The sequence below is a fragment of the Vicugna pacos genome, chromosome 10, assembly GCF_048564905.1.
Source record: "Vicugna pacos chromosome 10, VicPac4, whole genome shotgun sequence".
NCBI lineage: Eukaryota > Metazoa > Chordata > Mammalia > Artiodactyla > Camelidae > Vicugna > Vicugna pacos.
The window spans coordinates 33,120,339-33,143,602 of NC_132996.1; the positions used below are offsets into that span (position 1 = coordinate 33,120,339).

Sequence of the window (23,264 nt, forward strand, 5' to 3'; positions counted from 1 at the left end):
CTGACATTAGGAAAAAAAAAATGTGGGCAGGAGGCAATAATGAAGCCGAGGAAGGAGACCATGGATTACATTTCTCGGGGCTTCAAGAAAGAAGTAAGGAACATTCTTCTGCTTTAGTCAGTCAATTCAACAAGAAATCTAGATTAAGAAAAAAATTAGAACTTTACTAAACCCACTAACATCTGAGGCTAGATTTAGAATTAGTATTTGTGTATCTTGCCAAAGTGATATAATTTTAAACCAGTAAAGATTATATTGTTGTCTTTTCCCCCTATTGTCCAGGGAAAATAGTGAGAAATTATAAATTTAGTAATGTGCATTTCATTGAATCTTAAGAGGCTTTATTTAAAAGTTACAGTCAGAAGCAGATGACTTTTAAGGGAAAGGCCAACAAACTAAGCTACTGGAAGAATCATGTAAGCTGAGCTTAATTATATTAATTAGAAAAACCAAGGATTTCTATATACAGGTGAGACTATCAAATATTAAATATCCAAACACAAAGGCATTTATTAGATCCCAAATTGGACTGATCCTGTAGCACCTTCAAAACAAAAGAGCCCTTTATAAACTCTCATTAACTGTGGTGTTCAGGCCGGTGATGGGGTCCCAGGGTACAGAACACTGCCACTGCTTTTCCTTAAAGTGGGTTCTCTAGATTTGGAAAGGCTCTTTGAGAAGCTTTAATCTTTGCTAAATGTTAAATCAAGCCATGTTTCTAGGTGACCAGAAGTCACCATGATAATGTCACATCTGCTTCTCTCTTTACAAGCATCTACAGATAGGGTCAGGAGACCAGTTCTCAAGAAAAGGTTTTACAGGTAATTTTTGCTTAACATGGATTAATCTTTCTATTATAACCTATGAGTCTTCTTAGATATTATGGCAAGTTTTAATTTTTTTTTGTAAATGGAATCACAGAGAAAATCCAGAATGTGGATGAGAATAAAGAATATAATTTGACAAACAAATGTGAAAAAGTCATTTGTAACACATATGCTTTCATATGAAGATGGTTAAAAAGAGTGACACATCAGGACAGATAATACAGTACCTTGATTATGGACTCTTCCCTTAGCTGAAGATTTGGGGTTTGACTGAGTAAAACATTTATCTCTGTACTCATGCACTGGTAAGTAAGATTAAAGACAGAAGGAGGAATGAAATGTATATAGCAGCAAACATCAGAACAAATTGAGTAAGAGAAGAATAGGTTAATTTTTAAAATTAAGTTAATAATAGGGGAAAAGGTAAATAAAAGCAGATTTGGTTAACAAATAAAAAGCTGCACAATCATACACAAAAAAAATGAACTAAGTGCCTCTTAAATGAAACTTCAGCACTTGTTTATAAATATCAGCACAATGAAATGGACAGCACAGCAGAGAGTGCCACTAAAAAATTATACCAAATGGAATAAGCTTTTGAAGGTTCTCATCTACTAAGAAACAAATTTTTATAATCAAATTGAGGAATCTGGGGAGGGAGTAAATGTTAGGAATACATTGGCCCTAGTATTTGAGGAGGCTGATTGGCAAATACTACGTGTAGTACAACACGTTTGTTCTTTGAGTAAGGTCAAGAATCAGGAATGAAGCTCCAACAACCATTTGGAATAACTAAGGGCATGTTTTTGCAGTAGAGCATTAAGCATTGCCACACTCTTCTTTTTTCTCTTTTCATTTGGAAATTCCATTTATTTTCCATAAGCAGATAGTTACGAGCAACAAAAATTTATGACCCTGTGACAATACCCAATGCCACTAAAAATACAGCTTGTGATGATCGACATAATGACTTCTCCTCAAATCCCTACTTGCACCAAAATGATAGGCAGTATCAAAGATAATACTTTTGTAATTTGAGTAATATTGTTTTTTCTGACAGAAAGAAAGTGCTTCGTGACTATGGCAAACTTCACTTGGTAGTAACAAAAATGGCGAACAGTAAGTTACAGTTATATTCTTTCCCAAGCAAAAGAACTGTTTTTAAGTCACTTGGGGAAAACGATTCTGTATTTATTTGGGATTGAAAGTGTTAACAGCCTTAATATTGAGCTATATATTTCAAAACTGCATACAATATGATATAATTGACAAAAGAAAAGAAAAATCATCAGAAGTGATTATTCATTTCTGCCTCACTCCTTAGAAAGCAGAAAATGAAGGGCATTGATGGCCTTAGTGGCCAAAGAAAGTCAGAAAGCAAGGGAAATCAGAGGTGCTGGCCGGTTGTATATGGAGAGCTACTGCAAGACACAGCAAAGACCTGGGACGGCATGAGAGAGGCACAAGGCCTCCTGTGTGCTAGCTGACGGCTCTCCTTTGTGCCAAGGTTTTGAGCTTTCCTATTGGAATATGGGACACTAAATGCTTATAGTGAAGCCTGAGTGGTTGGTTCCTGATTCTGAGATACTGTTCCCCAAACATATCACTTTCTGATGCTAATCCCTCAGCCTGGAATGACCTCTCCCGTTTCTTTACTTGACAAAGTCCTTATTCCCCAAGATCCAGGAACAATGTAAACTCCTCTGAAAAGCATTCCTGACTGACCCTAGAGTTGTAGAGAGCTCTATTTGAACTCTGATCCCACTGCATTGCGATTATTCTACCGGATTATGTGCTCCAAAGGGCAGGGACCTAATCATATTTAGTCTTGTTTCCATGCTGAGAGCCTGATATGTGGGTACTGCAAACATTTGTTGATTATTTTCTTTTTGAAAATTGATACATGTGAGCTGTTGTGGTTCTCTACTGTATCTTCAACTCAATTTGCCCTGAAAGAATGAAAAGGATATTAAATTTAAAAAACTTAAGCATTTCTCCAAACAGAGCCTCATTAATGAAAAACTGCCAAGTGTTTATCACTGAGCAGAAAATCAGCAATGAAAAAATGGCCTATACTGATATGGGTCCAGCACAGGGCTTTGAGAAATGTAATTCCATCTGGCAGTCACGTTAACCAAAGGCATAATACAACCGCATTGGTAGTGAGGTCTACTTAGCTTCCTGAGTGATTCCTAGGTGTCAAATACTTAACCTAGGCATATAACACTGACCTGGAGTTATGTTTTTCCAAACTGCAGGGTCCTCCTTAGTGGTTTGTGAAATCATTTTAGTAGGTCAAATCAGTACTTTTAAAAAAGTGAAACAGATTAGAACTGAAAATACTATGTGCACTGCATGTGGTATAGATGAATACTGTTTCACAAAACTTTTGTTTTAGTCTATATACATTTTGCACTGTGACTTAGTAGTGCTTGAATTGTGATATAAAATGGATATGTATGTATACATATAGACATAAAATGTATTTCTCACCGTGAACCATGATCAAAAACTTTGAAAGTTACTGGTCTAAGCCTAAGGCGTATTCTATCTACCTGCTTGCCTTCGGCCAGTGAGGTGCAACCTGGCTTAAGATAGCTTAAATGCAAATGGAGGCATCCCCCTCCCATTTCAGGGAAGTATTAAGCAACAATAATAATGAAACTAACATTTACTGAGCTCCTATTAATAAGCCAATTACTAAGTTACGTACTTTACACACATTATTTTGTTTATTCCTTGTAACTACTCTAAAGCTAGAATACTATTTATTATCTCCATTTCACAGACGAGAACACTGGGAATTAAGAGGTTTCCTAAATTTCTTAATATCACACATTAACTGGTGGGGCTACAGTTTGAATCTGAATGTAACTGAACCAAACTCCTAGTGTCTTGTCACCTAAGCAATCACATAACACTGGATCTGTCCAGCAGGGTCTGGCTAAGGGGACTGTTTCACAGAAGTGATGTAGTTTATTCCACCCATGGGAATGCAGTTTTGTTCAGAGCATGAATGTTTCCTAAGCACTGGTGTTGTTCCCTCTATTCTGTTCAGACCAAACAGATTAGAGAAGGAAAAGAGATGCTTGGGTTGGATGTGGGGACAGGGTGTTGTACTTATCACTGTGACCTTATGCCTAGCCCAGTGCATGAGGTACAAGCTGTATTCAGTGAATGCTGCACTGAAATGGACTGGACTAATCTTAGTCCCAGTTATGCTGTTATTTGCTAAGTGATACTGGTTAAATCACTTTATCTCTTAAGGCTTCTTAAAATACCCGTCCTGGAGGTTATTTCAAGGATAAAATAACATTGTAGAGGAACTGAAAGGGCTACAGAAATGTAAAGGATGAAAAATTAAAAGGCGGCCTCCATGTGGCTGCTTCTCAAATATACCCAGCTATTACAGTTTTATATTTAAAGAGGAGATTTTCTCATGGCATTTTTCTACTCAGCAAGATAATTTATCAAAGTTGCAAGTATTCGTATTTTCCCTATGGGCTCAAAAACTATTGTAATTTTAAATGAAAAGCAATGTGGTTTATTCATATCGTCACTTTTTCTTAACTGGTTCTTGCTTCAAAAAGGTTTCTTCCCCAGCCTTAGGAATGCCTTAACATAGCATGCTCAGTGCTAAGTGACCGTTCTGACAGAAAAAGGGTGAAGGTCAATCCAAACCCTGGCTCATCAGAATGGGAAAGGCACACAGTGGAAATAACATGAGAAAGAAGCCAGGAACTAAGATTCTATAACAATAAAAGATATGGAAAAACAGTGAAAACACACAGAAGAGAAAAAGGAGGTCGGGGGAAGGTTTCAAGATAGAAAGCTCTTCCCATATACGGTGAATGAGGAGCTAGCTGCTAGAGAAGTGGCACCTAGCTCTCTGGAAGAATGAAGAGACCCTGTACTTGACGGTGCGTAAAGGAAATGAACTAACTGAAGGGTGTGCAAGTGTCTATACATAGTCTTGCCCTGCCATGTTCATGTTAGTAGAGAACATTCTGAGATTTCCCAAACTTGCTTGCCCCAGTCCATTGCTGCTAGTCTATGTGAGGAAGAATGATGCTACTGGAAGAGACAAAAGGAAGCAGCTCTAGAGATTACAGGAGAAGTTGAAGGTGCCAGGAACAGTTGAATCTCATCTTCCAATTAATTACTGGGACCATGGAAGATTTGGAGGCTTTGGGAGTGAAGAATTAAGAGATGGAGTGAAATAACAAGATTCACATTTCTGGATCCTAGCTTGAGATACTAGAATGAAGGGGACCTGGTTAGAGCAAAAAACTATCATAAGGAAACACACTGTTTACAGTAATTTACAGGAGAAAATATTTGGAAAGGTGTCAGAAATAAAAAATTATGACCTCATTATTCATAGAAAGGGTCAGAACAAACTAAATAGATTTTAACTGAAGATGTAAATATAGCCTTCCAGGTACCTTTGAGACGAGCAAAAAATGGACTCATGACTAAAATGTAGCCACTAGTGGAGATCCTCTTGTATAAAAAAGCCATGAGTCTGACACCAATATAAAAAAAGAGAAGATAATGTAGTTGAAACAGATTGGTGAAGATCCACGAGCTTTAGGTACTAACACAAAAGGAGAAACAGTTTTGTACCTAAAATTTATATTACAAGTCACCTGGCTAAATGGAGGAATAATGGATTGTTGATGAAGTTTACAAAGGCAAACCTCAAGAGCAGGGTAGGGGTGGGAGGGCTTCCACTAATCAGACATCTGCCAGAAGTTGCATTCTACTAAAAGTTAAAGGGAAAAATTGCTGACAAGTCTACTAAGATAAGCTTTCAGATGGCAAATGAAGCAATAAGAACTGAAACCTTGAACCAAATTCTGAAAGGAGTTCTTGGCAACAGAAATACCAAAAACCTTAGGAGAAAGTCATTTTTAGTTCAAATTCACCAAAAAAGAAATGATGAGAAGAATATAGTTTGTATCTTAAACTTAAAAACAATAGAATTTTAGAAATTCAGAAAAAGCTATATATGACTGTTAACAGGTTGAACTGTGTCCTCCCCAAATTCTTAGGTTGCAGTCCTAAACCCCAGTCCCTCAGAATGTGACCTCATTTGGAAACAAGGACGTTGCAAGTGTAATTAGTTAATATGAGGTCATACTGGAGTGGGGTGGGCCCCTAATTCAGCCCAACTGGTGTCCTCACAAAAGGGGAAATTTGGAGACAGACACACAGGGAAAACGTCAGGTAAAGATGAAGGCAGAGATTTGGCTGATGCTTCTGTAAGCTAAGGGAGGCCAGAGATTGCCAACAAACCACCAGAAGCTGGGGAAAGGCATGGAACAGATTATTCCTCATAGCCCTCAGAAGGAACCAGCCCCGACAACCTCTTGATTGTGGACTTCTAGCCTCTGTGCAACAACAGTTCTTTAAGCCACGCAGCTTGTGACACTTTGTTACAGTAGCCCTAGCAAACTAATACAGTGACCTTCAGGCCTAATTAGGAAGTTGACCGAAGAAAGTTGAGAGCTCTTAGGAATTTCTCCAGTTACAGCAAGTTCTGATGAGATAGGAAAAAAAAGTATTGAAAGGATCAATAGAACTGCCAGGAGACGTGCACAGTAATCTTGATTTTCAAAAGAGAAAAAAGTGAATTTTGTAAAATAGAGTCGTTATGTTGATTCTGAACCATTCTCTCTTATTCCTCAAACTAGCATTTCAGAGAACAGGAGTGAAAATAACAGGCACTGGAGGCACGGCCTTTGAGTCTGGGATCACACCTCCCTAGCTTTTCAGGCCTCTGTGTGCAGTCTTTCTACGCTGCAAACCTGAAGCACCACGGAGTGCTGCCAAAGCTGAGCCACCATTTAGACATTTAGCTCCCGTCCCCTCCCAGTGCTTCTAAACAAATCAGTATGTAAGATTTCAGCAATTGTATACCTCTTGTTCCATGAGACTAAACTCATCTGTCACCAAGCTAGTAATAAATTTGATCATTCATTTAGAAAAGATAATTAAAAACAAGTTTAACCATAATTAGTTGATTTAAAGTATCACTATCTAGAAAAAAGATTTTTGCTTTTAAGGTTGTATCAGTGCTCAGTTATAAAATCAATCTTACTAACCTCCTCGAGCAAAGCTATTGGATGGGTTTACATCCAAATGTCCTGGCACTACCTGCTTAAGCACAGTGGACATTCTTGAAGTCCTCCTTTCAGTCCCTAAAGTCAGCCGAAAAGAAGAACAAAAACCATGTTGTTCGGGTTAACATTACTCAAATGACAAAAAGTTATCTTCACGTGTAGCATGTCTAATTGCTGCCAAACACTGTACTTTCTAAGTACCCAAAGCTTTGATAGAGATAACAAGGCACTGTTACTGTTTCCTCAGAGATACACACATTTGCAAGATTACAGACAGTTAGGTTTGGCAAGTGCAATCAGAGAATTTAATGATAAATGAAGCAAGGCATGCATGGTGTTACTTTACAAGAAAAGCCACTTTCTGCTTATGTTGAGCTAATTCAAATAGCTGATTAAGCCAAGGAGACCAGCTTCTCAAGTCACATGCTCCTGTGTCTAACACATTAGGGTTACCTCTACATGAACCCTTTGGGGTTCCATCACATGATAACTGAAACAGAATATTAGTACAAGTCTTAATGGCTTCATCCAAATCTAGTGAAAACAAACTGTACTGCAAATCATAAAAGGCTGCAGAAATTTCAGGAATTTCAAACTTATACATGATGATTTTAATAAATAAACATTTAATAAACAGGTATTCAACTTACACATTCAACTCTAATATTTAAAAATCTATGTAAAATAGATTCCAGGAAAAAAAAAAGGTGACTTTATGTTTCCCATCACTTCTCCTATTACTCTTTGAAAAAGGACATAGTTGAATCTCTGAATCTGGTTACACAGAAATTAATAGTGGTACTCTGATTTCTAAGTAAAAGGAGCTAAAGTTATAGCCCCACAGGTAAAACACTTAGGAGTCATGCTGAAAGAACAATGCAAATAACTCAAGAGACTAACCCTAAGAATGAATATGACCTTCCATCGCTGTCAAGAAAAGTATTGTCAAATCTTACCTGGAGACAGAGCAAGTGCTGGCCTGACAGTGAGGGCGTTGTTGCTGCTGAGTTTCTGATGGACAGAAACTGCACTGAGTAAGGCCTGCAAGTACTTCTCTTGCTCTATGCTACTGGAAGATTCTAAGGAGGAGGTAGGAGCTATAAAAGGAAAAGACATTAAATAGGACAAATTGTCTCTGTGTTAATAAAACAGGTTCTCTCTATATATTTATGCTTATTTTTCCTATACACAGTCTTAAAGTTACCACCCCCAAGTACAGAAATCAGCCTCACTTAGAGCTCCAAACTATTAAATCGCTAATCCTCCTATGATATTGGTTTTACCACACCTGCTTCTTGATTGCCTCATCATCCTTCCAGAAAAAGCCCACATCTGGAAAACCAGCACAGGGCTATCCTTCCAAGCACGGGTGTAGTTTCTCATTATCCAACCAACCCAAAGCAAAGATTCATAAAAGACAACATCTACTTGCTGACCTTCCCCAACCATCCTGTCCACACTACTGTTTGGGAGCAGAGGATAGAGCAAGTTCCCTTAGCATCCCAGAATGGGCAGAAGCGAGAATTTCCCAACACTAGCAACTTTTTCCCAGTTCTGTGACATAGGCCCAACAGGGGACGTGATCTTGTAGGAGGCTGTTGTGGGAAGAATGGAGGAAGGTGATAAGACAGGAACATCTACTGCCAAATTCTCCGGTCCTTTCATAAGAGGATCAAAAAGTATGTACAGATGGAAACAACCGAGAGAGCAATTCTGGGTTGGAGGGAGTCTCAGCCTAGCTTGTGTGGAGTAAAACAGAAACACTGAAATTGGCCCAACCACTTTAAAGCGACATCAGGAGGGACTCACTGGAAGAACAATAGATATTAACAAATTTTCTTACAACTTGAATAGGAAATATATAATTAGCATTATTATATTACTATATTTTATCAACTTTAAGATGCCATCATATTTTATAAATTCTAAGTTGTCACCAATTATAAGATGCAGCATTATTCTATGTACGAAGAATAAAAAACTCTGCCATTTAAAACATGACACAATTCTTTCTGATAACGTGAATTGTAAGTTGCATCCCAATTTAAAAGATTAAAATGTGACCAACTGTGTAACCTCAAAAATATGAAATGTAGTAAATTTATATTAGAGTAAAAAATCAGAAATCAGTAGAATAAAACAGTTTAAATTTTTTCCAACTAAAAGCTCAGTGATATCACTCCTGAAATGATTCACTTTATGTAACCTACATATGCTGTGTTCTATTATATCCATTAGGTAACTTGGGAGGATTCCTCAGGGCAGAAGCAGTTAAAAGCCAACTGCTTTCAGTTATACCAATGTTGAGACACCAAGCCAGGTGGAATAATAATAATAACAGCAGCAGCAGCAGCAGCAGCAACAACAACATAGCGTTGTGTGTGTAGTGCCCTCAGTCAACTGAGTGATCAAAGACATTCAGGAGGGAATGGATGAGAATAAAGAGATATCAAAAAACACGTGTTTCACCTACTGAACCACTGAACTTGAGTTAGCTCACTACCAAAGAGGAAGCAATGCAGCCATTCCTAAACTGGATCTGATATCTTAGTGGTCCTTGTTTAATTTTATTGAGTATCTACTTTAAGCTAGAAGTTATGAGAAAAGCTAGCAAAATATAGCTCCTGACTGACTTCAAGACCTCAGACATGGTGCTCAAAAATATCCCCAGAAAAAGGGGAAGCAGCACTTAGTATTTTTTTCTCAAGTTGGCCAGCCTCTAGCTTCCTAAAAACCTCTCTGCTGGAGAGCTCCCAAAGCAGCATTTTGGTCATTAGTTTGCTGATGTGTGTGTGTGTATGTGTGTGACTTGTAGGAATGAGACAGGATATCATATCACATGGGGCAGAATCCCTACTTGCTTCTGAAGCTGATAAATATGTATGGATGCTTCCCAAAAGAAAAGAGAAAGGTTAGTGTAATAGTTTCTATTTTTCTTTTTTAGGATATTCTGGTTTGCTGAAATGAAAAGAGACTAGAACCAAAGACTATTATGTTAATTTCTATTAAAATCCAAATACAGACAGACATGTTAAATCAGACGTCAAATTCACAGTGGAGCCCCACATTGTCAAGTCCAGTTCTTGTTTAAGTCGTATTTGTTGCATACAGCGCAGTGGAAAAGTCTACGTGGGAGAGGCCTGATGAAAGGGCACAGCTGGCACTCCCAAATTTTACTTCCTTTACTTTCTGGAAGACTCCAAAGTGAAAGGATTAGGTTAGTGCTGTAGAGAACTGCTTACCTGCCTGAGGGGAGTTCTGAGATTTAAAAAGCCCAACTACTCCCTTCCCATGGAATCCTCCAGATCGGAGGAGCAGGGTACCGCTTCTTGAGTTCTTCCAACACACAACAGGCAGGCGATTGTGTCGATAGCAGCGGGCTACTCTTGGTAAACTACTGTCCTGTACAGCCTGAGGTACAACTAAAAGGCCAGGATAGCTTCAGGGATGAGGAAGAGAGAAAGAGAATGATTGGGGGAGGGGGTGGGGAGGGTGGAGAGGAGAAGAAGAAAACAGGGAGAGAGAGAATATAAGATATGAATATCATAATATAGTAATTTTCTAAGATTCAGAAACATATTGATTGCCTGAGAGTGAAAGAATTAAAAATCAAAACCAAATGATTTCTGGTATGGAAACAAACGTTCAAATATCAAGTGAGTCACAATATTGTGTAATCATCACAACTATCCATTTCCAGAACTTTTATCTTGCTATATGCCAGTGTTGAGAGTAGGGAGAGAAAATCTAGTATATGGTCAATAAATCATAACCATCAATGACTTTAGTGAATGCCAATTTAAATTTCCATATTTAACCACAGATACCTTGGAAGAATTCTGAAAGCCTAGCACTTTGGAGCTTCACAAAATTATACGCTGTATTTTTCTAATACCACAAACTGGTAAAGAGACTTAGCTGTAGACGTAATTGTTCATGAAGACGTGAAAAGCAGTTCTATCATTAGGGCCCTCTATTTCGAACTCTAATATCTATTTTTTGCCTCACTTGCTTCTAGATACTACAATAATTTTGTGTATTAGATAAGGGAACAATGCTTAATGGCTTCAGGTACTGTTTCAGTAACTGGGAAAGAACCAGTTTCCTTTCCCCTATCCCCTCCTTTCATGAGGCATGAGCACCACAGACCACACTCTGTCACACACAGGACCTAAGACTCTCCTGTCCCAGGCATGGGGTTGAGTCTTACTTAGCTGGACAGTCACTGGTGCTGGGGAACATAGTACAGAGCCTGAAGACCAGCAGAGGCTACTCTCATCACCAGTCTCATTTGTCAATGAAAGATACATCCATTTACACTGTCACTCACTCTATCCCACCACCCAGAGCCATCAGGCATGCGCTCCAGAGTAAGCCTCATGAAGTTGACTGGGCTTCAGGAGCTGCTCTGAAAACTTTTTAATCAAAGAAAAACACACATACAAATGCTTGAAATATAAATGAATTAACACCAAAATAAATCCATATCACTACCACCTAGGTCAAGAAAAGGTCCATTACCAGCATCTAAGAAATCCCTGTCTCCTCCCAATCACTGTTTTTCCCTCCTCCTCCTCATCAAAATTTATCACTATCCTTGACTGCTAACAGCATGGATTAACTTTAGCCTGTTTTTTGAATTTTACAAAAAAGGAACCAATAGAATTTATTCTTTTGTGTTTGGCTTCTTTGTCTCAACAGTATGTTCATGAGATCTATCCATGCTATTGCATTTAACTGTAGTTTGTTCATTTTCATTACTGCATGGTATCCCTCCATGTGATCACACTACTTACTTACTTATTCTTCTATTGTTGATTCTGAGTAGTTTCTAGTTTTTGACTATGTAAGAAAATTTTGCCATAAATATTCTTATAGATGTCTTTTGGGAGTACATATGCATCATATACATTCCTAGATGGAAAAGAATTTCCAATAGATAGATAACCAATTGTGCATGTGTTCAATAGATGTCTAGAAGTTTAGTAGATGCTGCCAGACAGCTTTCCAAAGTTGTTTAACCAATTTACAGTCACACCAGCAATAAAGAGTTTCACTTGCTCAACACTCTTACTAGTATTTTCTATTGTTGGTCTTTTAAATTTTAACCATTTTTGCAGGTATAAAGTAGTCTCACTGGAACTTTAATTTGTATTTATCTGAAGCTAACAGGTTGAGCATTGTTGGAGGATGGAGAGGACAAAAAGTGCCCACCAACCTGAGAAGGCATCTTGAGGCAGAAAAATGAGGCAGGCAGCTCCATATAATTAATGGATTAGTTTATTACAGGGTAACTTATTCACAGGCTGGGATCTAGATCATGTCGTCAACGATAAGGAGACACGCGTAGCCGCACTCCAGGCTGCTGAGGGGCCACTGGTACAATTTTAATACTTAACCTAGGATAAGAGGGTAGGTGCCTGGAAACAGGATGTGCATTCCTAAGGTAAGATTTATGAACAGGTAACTAGTCTCATGGGCACTGTAAATACGTCAGGGAAGGTTTCCATCATTGTTTGGAGACTAACAGAGCATAGAGGCTACCTGGTTCTAATGATTATTAAACAGTATCTACGAACTACAAAGCTCTTGATGACAGAGAAGTGATTCACTGCACAGTACAGTCCTGGGTGCGGTCAGGAGGAGGACAGGAGAAACTGTACGGGCCCAAGACGGCATCAGTTATACTAAGAGCCATACAAACATCTTTTCAGATATTTGTTGTCCACAAGGATATTCTCTTTTGTGAAGTGCCTGTTTAAGTGTCTTGCCATTTTTAAATTGCCTTTTTACTCTCTTAATGATGTCTTTTGATATACAGAAGTTCTCAATTTACTAATCTTTTACTTTATGGATAGTGTTTTTCCTAGTCTTAAGTCTTTCTCTCCTTCAAGGTCATGAAGATATTCTCCTATCTTCTAGAAGCTTTATTGTTTTAAACTTTTACATGTAGATCTACAGACCAACAGAAATTGATTTTTGTCTATGTAGTGTAAGGGAGGGGTCAAAATTAATTTTTTCTTCAGTGGATATCCAGTACCATTTGTTGAAAAAACATCTTTTATCTACTGCTCTTAAATGCTATTTTTATCTTAAACCAACTGTTCTTATATGTTGAGATGTTTCTACATTCCCTACGTTGCTCCAATGGTCTGTTTATCTCTGTGTGAACCCTACACTGCCTTACTCACTGTAGCTTTATTAAAAGTCTTGATATCCTGTAGTGTTACTCCTACTATCCTGACTAGTTTTGGCCTTTTGTATTTTAATATAACTCTTAGAATCATCTTTTCAATTTCTATAAACATTTTGCTGGGATTTTGATTGGGACTGAACTAACTCTATAGATCAATGTCTGGAGAAATCACAGTTTTAGAGTATTGAGTATTCTAGTCCAAAAACATTAAGTCTCTGTTTATTTATACCTTCAGTGATCCTTAATATTGTTTCGACTGTTCTATGTAGAGGTTTTACACACCTTGTAATTTGTTTTATTACTAAATATTTAACGTTTTTTAGTGTTACTCTAAATAGTATCAGTAGTACCAAAATAACATCATTGAAAATTTCATCTTTAATTATTTCTTTTTGGTATATTAATGACTAGTTTTTATATACTATCCTTGTACCCATGACTGTGCTAAATTAAATTCACTTATTAATTTAAAAAATTTATCTGTAGATTCCTTCATATTTCTATGTGTACAGTAAGATCATCTGTGAATAACAGTTTTATTTCTTTCTTTTTCATCTTTATATTTTCTATTACTTATTTTTCAAGTCTTTTTGCACTTTCTAAGACTTCCAGTGCAACACTGAATAGAAGTGGTGATAGTGGACATTCTTATCTTATTTTGATTGCAGAATAAAAGTTTTCAACAGTTTACCATTAAATGATTTTTGCTGTAGGCTTTTTAAAAAATATATTTACTACATTAAGGAACTTCTCTATATTTCTAATTTGCTTAGAGTTCTTTTACAAAAAATCATAAATACATATTACATTTTATAAAATGCTTTTCTGTATATAATGAACTTATAACACTTAATTCTTCTAATGTGGTAAATTATGCTGACTGATTTTCAATTGTCAAGCCAGTTCTATATTCTCATAATAAACTATACTTGGTCATAATAAATTGTGTGTGAAATTAACCTTTTGTCATTATGAACTATCTTTCTTTATTGCTAGTAAAATTTTACTTTAAAATCGACTTTAATATTTATATAGTGACAATAGCTTTTTTAAGGGGTAGTTTTGCATGGAGTATTTGTTCTGTTTTACTTTCAACCTTTTTGTAATCTTGTACATTAGATATACATCTTAAAAACAGCATAGAGCTTTATACATTTTTGATTACCTTCTTCTAACTGGAGCATTTATCAGTTTATAAGCAACATAATTAATGATATATTTGAGTTGAATTTACCATCTTACTACTTGCTTTCTATTTGTTCCACCTGTTCTATGCTTCTTTTTCTCTTCTTTCTTGCTTTCTTTTGGATTTTTAAAAAGTTATTCCATTTCCTTCCCTCTAATAGCTTGAGGGATATGTATTATTTTATATTAGCATAAACTCTTTATAATAAGTGTTCTAATACATGGTCTATTAAAATTTTATTTTGCTTCTGACAGACTGAAGTGATAAATAACATCTATTTTCCCACTGGCAGGTATGATTTTGATAGCAAGCTTTCCAAATAGCAGGATATCACACCTTACACCATTGCTTACACTCATCTACAAAGAGAATTTAGTTAGAAGTTAGAAGAGTATCCAGAAAAATTACTGCATACTCAACAAAATCACAGCCTTTCAGTACTTAATGCAAAAATTTTATTTGTCCCAAATCTCAAACTATATTCCCAACTTGTTTCTTAAGTTTCACACTGATATTTGCACATTTAAATTGTCATTTAAAATAAGGTATCTATAGTTGCTCAAGAACAGTGGGGTTGAAACTAATAGTAATATTAAGACAACTTTTAAAATATGTACAAAGCTTACAACGTATAAAATGCTTTCAAAGCATTATTATATTTAATCAAACCAGGAATCTACAAATGCAAAGAAAAGAACTTACCTGGAGATGAAAATGATTAACCCTGTGGATGATGGAAATGTAGTTTTAAAGGATGTAAAGCATGGAATAGTGCTTAACAGATATACAAAACAGCAAGAGATACAAGAATAAAGAAAATGTGTTCATTTACATTCTTTAAGAAATATCCCTTGAAAAAATTCTAATTAGACAGCATAAGGAAATCCTGCCTACACTTGGGTCAGCAAATTACAGCCTGTGGGCCAAAAGCAACCTTGCCCATTTATTTGCATACTATGGCTGCTTGTATGGCAGAGTTGAGTGGCAGTAACAAGAGAACATATGGTCTACAAAACTGAAAATACATACTGTCTGGTCCTTTAAAGAAAACTTTTGCAGAACCTTGGCCTACAGCAGATCTTTATCTCTCTTCTCTGCCTGGGAAAATCCTGTTCTTACTTCAAGTTATCTCAGGCATGATAGAAGAGAAGCAAGTGGGAAAAGAAAGGCAAATATAGGAAATTCATAAAGGGGATCGTTCACCTTCTGATCTAACATAGGCAATTGTATGTCTGAGAATGCCAGTTAGATACATGTACATGCTGCATAGAAGGTGTCCCTCAAACACACACACCCCGGACACCTTGCTCCTATTTTCTAGCATCTTTCTCTCTGGGCTATGGATGCAAACAGCCCATTCAAGACCAAGTGGAAGGAAGGAAAGAAGGTCTCTTTTTGGAGACCATTAACACACTTACCTCCGGCAGAGTGAATACATCCTGTTGGAAGCAGTGATTCGAAAGTACTCTGGTTTTGAGCGAGAAGAGCTGCCACTTATGGTTCCCAAACCTAAACGCTGATAGTCTCTGAAACAAGCTTTTTCCACTAACTGTTCCATTGTAGACTTCTCTGAGGCCTTCAGGGTGGTACTTGTGGGGAGCTCACTATCATCTGAAACTGCGATGGCAGAAATAGGTTTTGAAGAAATGATATAGCTCAGAGTAGAGGATTAAAAACTTCCTTTTGAAGAGGATCCTTAATCAAGAGAGGTTTATATTAGGGCTGCAGTGCCATGTATGTCACAAATTAAATCATGTAACTTCTATGAGGAATCATTATGCTCAAACACAAATTAAAACATTAATAAACAGAAAATAAAATATCGAGAGCTCACTTAACTCAAAATGTCAGGGAAATTGACTCAAATTTTCTAAAAACAATACAATTTTGAATTCATTCCCATTTTTTTCTGTTTCAGTCAGGCTTGCTTATTAATGTCCAACTGGAGTAATTTCTATTTAGAACTCTATAGAATAAACACTCATACTTTCTGAGACACTAACCTGTCAGTAAAATTGATCTCTAACATGATCACTACACAAACTCATCATTCCAGGTTTCAGTTAATTAAAGATCATAAACTCTTATCACTTTATAGATTAAGCAGAAATTTACTAGTGGAAAAAGACCTTTCTTAGAGAGATATGAAGAAGTTATACTTGGTGGAAGTTATATTTTGTCAGAGGATGTGGTGTACATGGGAAACTCCCTAATAATTTTGCAATCACAGGTTACAGAATCCTTTAAGATTTCAGATGTTGGAAGAATTTACCCAATAACCAAGTATTTTAGGGAGGACTGAAAAAAAACCCCACAACATTCCTAATTGGTACTGCATGTTCTAACAACAAAAAAAATTCCATGTTAAAACTGTTCTAATTTACTTTCCTATTTATTTTTAAAGTGAGAGAAGTCAAATTAAGCTTTCAAAGTTTTTGGAGATGTACTCAAAGTTCTAATGTCAAAGGGAATGATGTGGCTCTTTTCCATTAAAAGGGAAAAAACCCAGCTTATTCCTACAAATGTGAGACTTTGTGTTTTAGTTTGTGAACTTCACAATACAAATATATTATCAGGTATCAGATTTATGTTGGTCTTTTATTTTCACAGGAGCAAAGAACATTAAAAACTTGGTCTTTTGGTGGAATAACCAAAGTAAGTTTTTGTTCTGTGAAATTACAAAAACCCTGAATTAGAAGAGTCAAAAGTAACGGGTAGCAGTAATTTTTTTACTGCTTTCCATGTGGCTGCGAAGAGGCCAGGGTTCCAATAAATGGTCGTTTCAGTAATGCAGCGGTGGGTCTTTACCCTGCCCCCAGAAGCAAGCCTGCAGATACACATACTGAGTGGAGACCCTTATCCAGTGATCTCTCTGAAGATGAGGTTTCTTTCTTTAAACTGTTCTTGCTGTTGTCATCAGCAGTAGTAAAAGCAGTTGTGTAATCACTGGTGATTGATCCTAAGAGCCTGAGAAGGAAAAGGGTGCAGTGGCATCCTGTCTCTCCAGTGTTAATTCCAAATGCATATTTGATACTAGGTTAAGGAACAGAAAACAGTCAATGAAACATTGTGCTACTGATTTTCTGACTATTTTCCTGACTGAGAGGTATCTCAGCTTCCCAGATTTGTTCTTTTAAATATTTAGCAGGCATTTTTTTCTTATCATTTAAGAATCCCTTCATCTCAGGCTCCTCATTTTGATTGAGAGCATCCACAATGTTCTTACCAAAGACCCAAATCTTCAACTTTGAATATTTAATGTCCTTATTTCCTTATTCTTATTCCATAACAATAAGGTATGGGGACTCCTTTATAAATTTCCTATGCAGTGGGGTTTTTCCTTTCTCTGTTTAATGACACCCACATAACAATAGCCAATCATTGTAGACTTAGTAGAGGAGGCATACAATTTAACAAAATCTTATCTGAACAATAGAATATTGGGGGAAAAAATTTTTTTTCCCCAATTCTGAGAAGCTGGTAAGTGCCTCCAATTTTCTTATGAAATCTAGGTTTTTAAGAGTCAGGTTTAAGTGCAACTATGACTTAGTCTCTTGTTCTTACTCATATCAGAAGAAAGAATAAAGTTCATTCATGAAGGAAAAGCAAATTCCCACATACCGGATATGTCATCCTCTTCATTCCATCCAGGACGATTCACTCTCTCTTCCACAATCGTCCCTGTCCTCCTCTTCAATAAATACTGCCGCCCAATTGTCATTTTCCCTGCCCTTTTGGCACCTTTCACAATTGTTTTTGAGAACGTGCTACAAGTCATAAAACCAAAGAGAATGTCAATTTAATATGAATATGCCATTTATATTTTTTGATAATTACATTGCTCAACTCATTCTTCTCCAGTCCCACAACCACTTGTACTGTCCAGACCTTCACTAAGCCTCTCCTTGTTAGATCACTTTTTAATGTGGCGGCAGATTAATTTCCCATAAAAGACTTATCATCAGGACACTGTTTTAGGCAAAAAATGCAAGAACTTAGAGTGGGACACAAATTACTTATCATCCCAAATCAAAACGCCTCAGTTTGGCTTTTTGGTCAAGCATGCCCCTCAACCACTCGGTTAGCCGTGCCACCTCCTCCACCAGTTCTTACAAACTATGTTTGTGGAAGTCCTCCCGCATGGAAAGCCACCCTGCCTCCTTCTCTACTGATTCAAACTCTCAGGATTTTCTTTGAGATCATATGACAGCTATAGTTGTTACCACCTTTACTCGTTTCTTAAATGTTTTAAATGTGTATGTGTGGTGTCCTGACTTCTGACACTATAAACTTTCTGAAATATAGAAAAGAGTAACATAATTCCCCTTTTTGAGAAGAGAAAAAATAAGAAATCAGAAATTTGAGTATCCCTTTGAGAATCAGCTTTAATTAGAGGAGAAACTAGGATTTAAGTCATTTGGACCTAAAAGTACTTTATTTATTTAAATGGTTTATTTTTTCTTGATATTTACAAATCAAAGAATTAGAAAAGAATGACTTTCCTGAATAATCACACTGAGATGAAAAGTTTCAGGTAAGATTGTTTTTGATTATGTTCTTCTCTTCCATAGAGAAGAGAACTCTTTGTGTTTTCTTGTCATTCGGTGAAAGTGATAAGGATTCTTTAACTGTCAAATAATTTTACCAGACCTTGTCTTTAGTCATCTGAAATATAAATCTGAGGATTATGAAATACATTTTAGATAATCATTAGAAGTCACAGAATACTAGTATTCCCTAAATTTCCTATTGTGAATCACTTCAGGTGTAACTTAAACTCAGAGGGATTGTTGAATTTTTTCCAGCTAGAGCTGTATCTTTTGTTTTATATATGCAAGACAATTCTAAGATATCTTAAAATTTAAAATTGATATATCTCTGTTGTAGCTTGAAGAATAAGCTTGATTTTATAGATATATATATAATTTCACCCCCCCCAACAGTTTCTAAACATACAACTTTATACAAAACTTTCTTTCTTCCACAGAGGGCTGGGATAATGAATATCATAGGCTCCTTTGTGACCCCACAGTGCTAAGATGAGATGCTTGTCTCACCATTGTAAATGCCTAGAAAGCTGTTCATGCATCTTCAGCGTCTTATACCTGGATATGCGTGGTCTCTTTTGCTTACCAGCTAACAGTGGTACAGGTGGCTAGCTAAGCAATTTAGAAATGACATACTGTCTGGACCTTCAAATCTGTAACCTCCAGCCTACCCAGCTTGCAGGCAAATAATGGCCTTTTCTCCACAGTCTGCAAAGTACTCTCTAAATGTCATTTGTACTGGCAAATGCCCAAATTCCAGGTGATTAATGATAAATGGACTAAAATTTTAATCCTTGTATTTTATCACTAATTGATGAAAAATTTAAAGCAGTTGTTATTTTGTAATAACTGAAATTTAAAAGTTTCAACATAAATTCCTAAACATTTTCATCAGAAAATAAGAGTTCCTAGTAAAGAAATGACAACTAAAGGCAGTGTCTGATCCTAGATTGGATCCTGTACCAGACAGAAAAAAAAAAGTTGCTATAAAGGATCATAAAATTGATCAAAATTTGAATATGGATGCTGGGTTAGATAAAAATTTTATGCCAATTACATTTCCTGGTTATGATTATTACACTGTGGTTACGTAAGGTAATGCCTTTGTTCTTAGGAAATATATAGTGATGTATTTAAAGATAAAGGAGCATTACATATGTAGCTCAAATGGTTTAGAAAAAATATGTATGAGATAATGATAAAGAAAATGGAGCTAAACAAAAACAACTGGTGAATCTGGGTAAAGGGTACATAGGAACTGTTTGTATTATGTTGTAACTTTTTTACAAATTTGAAATTATATCTAAACAAAAAGTTAAAAAGAAAAAAATAAAGGCTCTCATCTGTAGATCAAAGCAAAACTGTCTCTTAGGCTTGGATATTAATGAAAACTAAAGGGTCTGCTAAAGGAAGTTAGTGATCAATACAGGAAAAAAGGGAAAACAGAATTCCATATTCTGAAAAATGCATCAAGAGCAATGGACATGATCGTTACATATTATTACCGCTGCTGTTCCGTAACTTTGAGTTTGGTTCAATGGATTTGACAAAATGGCGAACAAAAAGAACAGTCACATACTGACCCCAAAGAAAGGTCAGTCCTCCTGACAGTCAACTGTGGGAGGGCTGAGATGAAGAAACCCGACTGTCTTCTTACCGAAAGGAAGTGTTCTTTTCCTTCTGTTTGGGTAAAATTATTTGCGGGGTAGTCTGTCCAGCAGCAAAAGCAAAGGTGGTAAAAATGGACTGAGGATAACGGAACTTCATCAGCTGTTTCTTAAAGATCTCTACTACTTCTGGACTCACTTCTTCATCAAATGCTACTTTAATCAACTAGAGACAAAAGAAATTAAACACATCAGAAACACTAAGGATTTCCAGGTAATTTCCCTCCAAATTACTGAAATAACAAAAAATAACACACTCAATGGCAAGAGTTTCGAGGTTGAAGGGACCTTGGATATCATGCAATACAATTTTTAAATTAAAAAATAAAAAAGCAAGGCTCAGAGAGGTTTACTTGTCATAGATGGTTAGTTGGCAAGGAAAATCATGTATTTTGAAGTTAGGTTTAAGATTATCTTTTCTATGATGGAATATGGAAATTAACTTACAGTGGCTGAAGTAGGAAACATGTCCTTCTCATTTATCAGTAGTTGGTTCTAGATAGGGAATTTGACCTAAGAAGTTCTCTTCCTACCAAGAGATACTATAAATCTAAGAAGAAAAATTTCAGTTTGACTAGAATCCTAACCAGGATAGCCATGCAATATTCTAGTTCAGAGTCCTCTGGCAGTTGGAACAGTGAAGAAATCCCGAGGAGGTCACTGCTCTCAGGTGACGGGAGAAGGTCTAGGCCTAGAGATCAGTAGCCTCACCGTTCACACAACTACCATGTGGTGGTACTAGGGAAAGTTCTTGACTGGAAGGAATAAGGCAAGAATTGGAACCCCTGGAAATCTGAGAAGTCAGGGACAAGACATGAAGAATGGGAAGAGTACAATGCCACAGACCGAGAATTATAAAAAAGGGAAAACTAAGAAAATATCACTCTTCCAGTGTCAATTGCATCAGTAATTCTACAAGTTCTGATATATTCAGAGCCCCCTGAAAAAACCTTTACTTTATCAGGGGTTACTCAGAACCAACGGTATTTTAGCCCTAGCCATAATTCTCAGAGCTTTGCCTTTTCCACCAAAGAGCCACAGGGTGTTTCCTTCTGAAATAGATGCCAAGAGAACTACCTGCTATCTAAAGGCTTTATCAAACACAAATTGAGGTATGACTTGGCAGACAATAAGAGTCAATTGTCTGTCTCTGAATTTCTAAGGTCATAAGTATTGACAAATAATCTGACTACTCTGAGTTGGCTTCAGGGCTCAGGAAAGGGAGGATTAAATCCAGTACTACTCACGAGTTGACTCAGTTGAAGATACCCTCTCAGACCCTCTGATCCTCCTCAATCTCTAACTTCTGACCACATGACCAAAAGAAAGTGGCCATGACATCATCTGTAGAAAATTTTTAAACAGTAGAAGAATGGCTCCCTTTCTTAATACCTGGAAAGATGCTGATGTGATCTGCAGTCCTTCTTGCATGTTCTGCTGTAGCTGGTTCTGCATTGTGATCTTCTTCTCCTTGGTGATGGAGGCAATGGGAAAACTTCGCACAACTGTCTGCTCACCAACTATAGGAAGACAGGACACAGACTCAGCGACAGCACTTTATAGCTTATTTCTAGAGTCTCTGCTGCTTATTTCATCAGCCTCTGCTGGTAAAATGTATCTGGAAAGGACAAAGCTCAGGAATGCTGTGAGAGAAAGTGCCATGATTCTAGGATCGCATTCATTAATTTTGCTGCATGGCAATTCACTCCTGAGATACAGTCCTTTCCTGGAGTGAAGAAACTGTCCCAGCCTGCGTGCCTTTGGTTCTATTTCCCCAATCTATCGTGTACCACACAAGATCATCATGCTTAAAGAAATCTTGTAAGAAGGCAGGTTTTATACAGAAAAAAAGAAGCATCTTCAAATACTGAAAACATATTTATGATATTTAATGTAGGAATAAAGCAAAAGAGAAAAAGTTTTTAAAGCCTGTTTCTATATAAAGGTGCTGCACCTACGTACATGTGCCTTCAGAAGATAAAGGACTGGGCTGAGGTCCAAGATTTCAGGAGCTTAAATATTAAAGCAAGAAAGGGAAAATATAAATAATCATTTATCAAGTATCTGAGGGTACAAAGATGAGCATCTAGAAAAGGAGTAACACACATGAAGCCTCCCTTGGAGAGCTCATGGTTCCCCAGGGGAGAGGAGAGCCACACACAGGATACCATAACATGTAATTATCTCCTAGGTTTGAGAGAACAAACCTCTAAATATTCTAGAAAGAGAGAAGCTTTCTGCATGCTAGATGGCTAGAGAGTGATTCCTGGGAGGAGTGGGAGGGAAGGTGAACTTTGAAGAGAATGCAGGCTTGGATTAGCAGAGGGGAAAAGGGGCACAGTTCAGGCAGTGGTACAAGTAACAGAGCAGGAGTAGCTACGGGCAAGGCCCCTCAGCAGTAAGCCAGAGCGGGTGAGATCTGAACTAGGTTTATCTCACTTAGAGCCCATATGTTAACCCACTAATTATTATCAGAATTCCTCATTCCCTTAACCTGTAAATTCCTAACCTGGAAAATTCTGATTATCCTCTCATGCCCAGAGGCTGAACAAAATCAGAATGTACACTGACTTCAGTTCTAGGGTGTATGCAACAAGTTATGCTTAAATAACACATGAAATGATCAGATTTCTGTTATTTAAGGAGAAATTTTAAATTTTGAATTAACTTAAAATGAAAATGAAAGAGGCAAATACAAAGGTTTTCTCTGATAAAA

The 23,264-nt window shown here is 36.9% G+C and overlaps 1 protein-coding gene across 2 annotated transcripts in view; it reads right to left on the reverse strand.

The window, feature by feature from the left end:
- The window catches only part of SBF2 (SET binding factor 2), a 393,567-nt gene that overhangs the window by 37,089 nt on the left and 333,214 nt on the right, over positions 1-23,264 (reverse strand). The window contains exons 23-29 of one of the 2 annotated variants that reach the window (XM_031681211.2): positions 21,941-22,068; positions 20,539-20,714; positions 17,956-18,101; positions 15,753-15,951; positions 10,195-10,391; positions 7,909-8,049; positions 6,935-7,030 (exon numbers count right to left, since the gene is read on the reverse strand). In XM_031681211.2, the coding sequence (XP_031537071.2) occupies positions 6,935-7,030; positions 7,909-8,049; positions 10,195-10,391; positions 15,753-15,951; positions 17,956-18,101; positions 20,539-20,714; positions 21,941-22,068 (1,083 nt within the window). The remainder of the gene's footprint in view (positions 1-6,934; positions 7,031-7,908; positions 8,050-10,194; positions 10,392-15,752; positions 15,952-17,955; positions 18,102-20,538; positions 20,715-21,940; positions 22,069-23,264) is intronic. The other variant, XM_031681212.2, reaches the window with a different exon arrangement.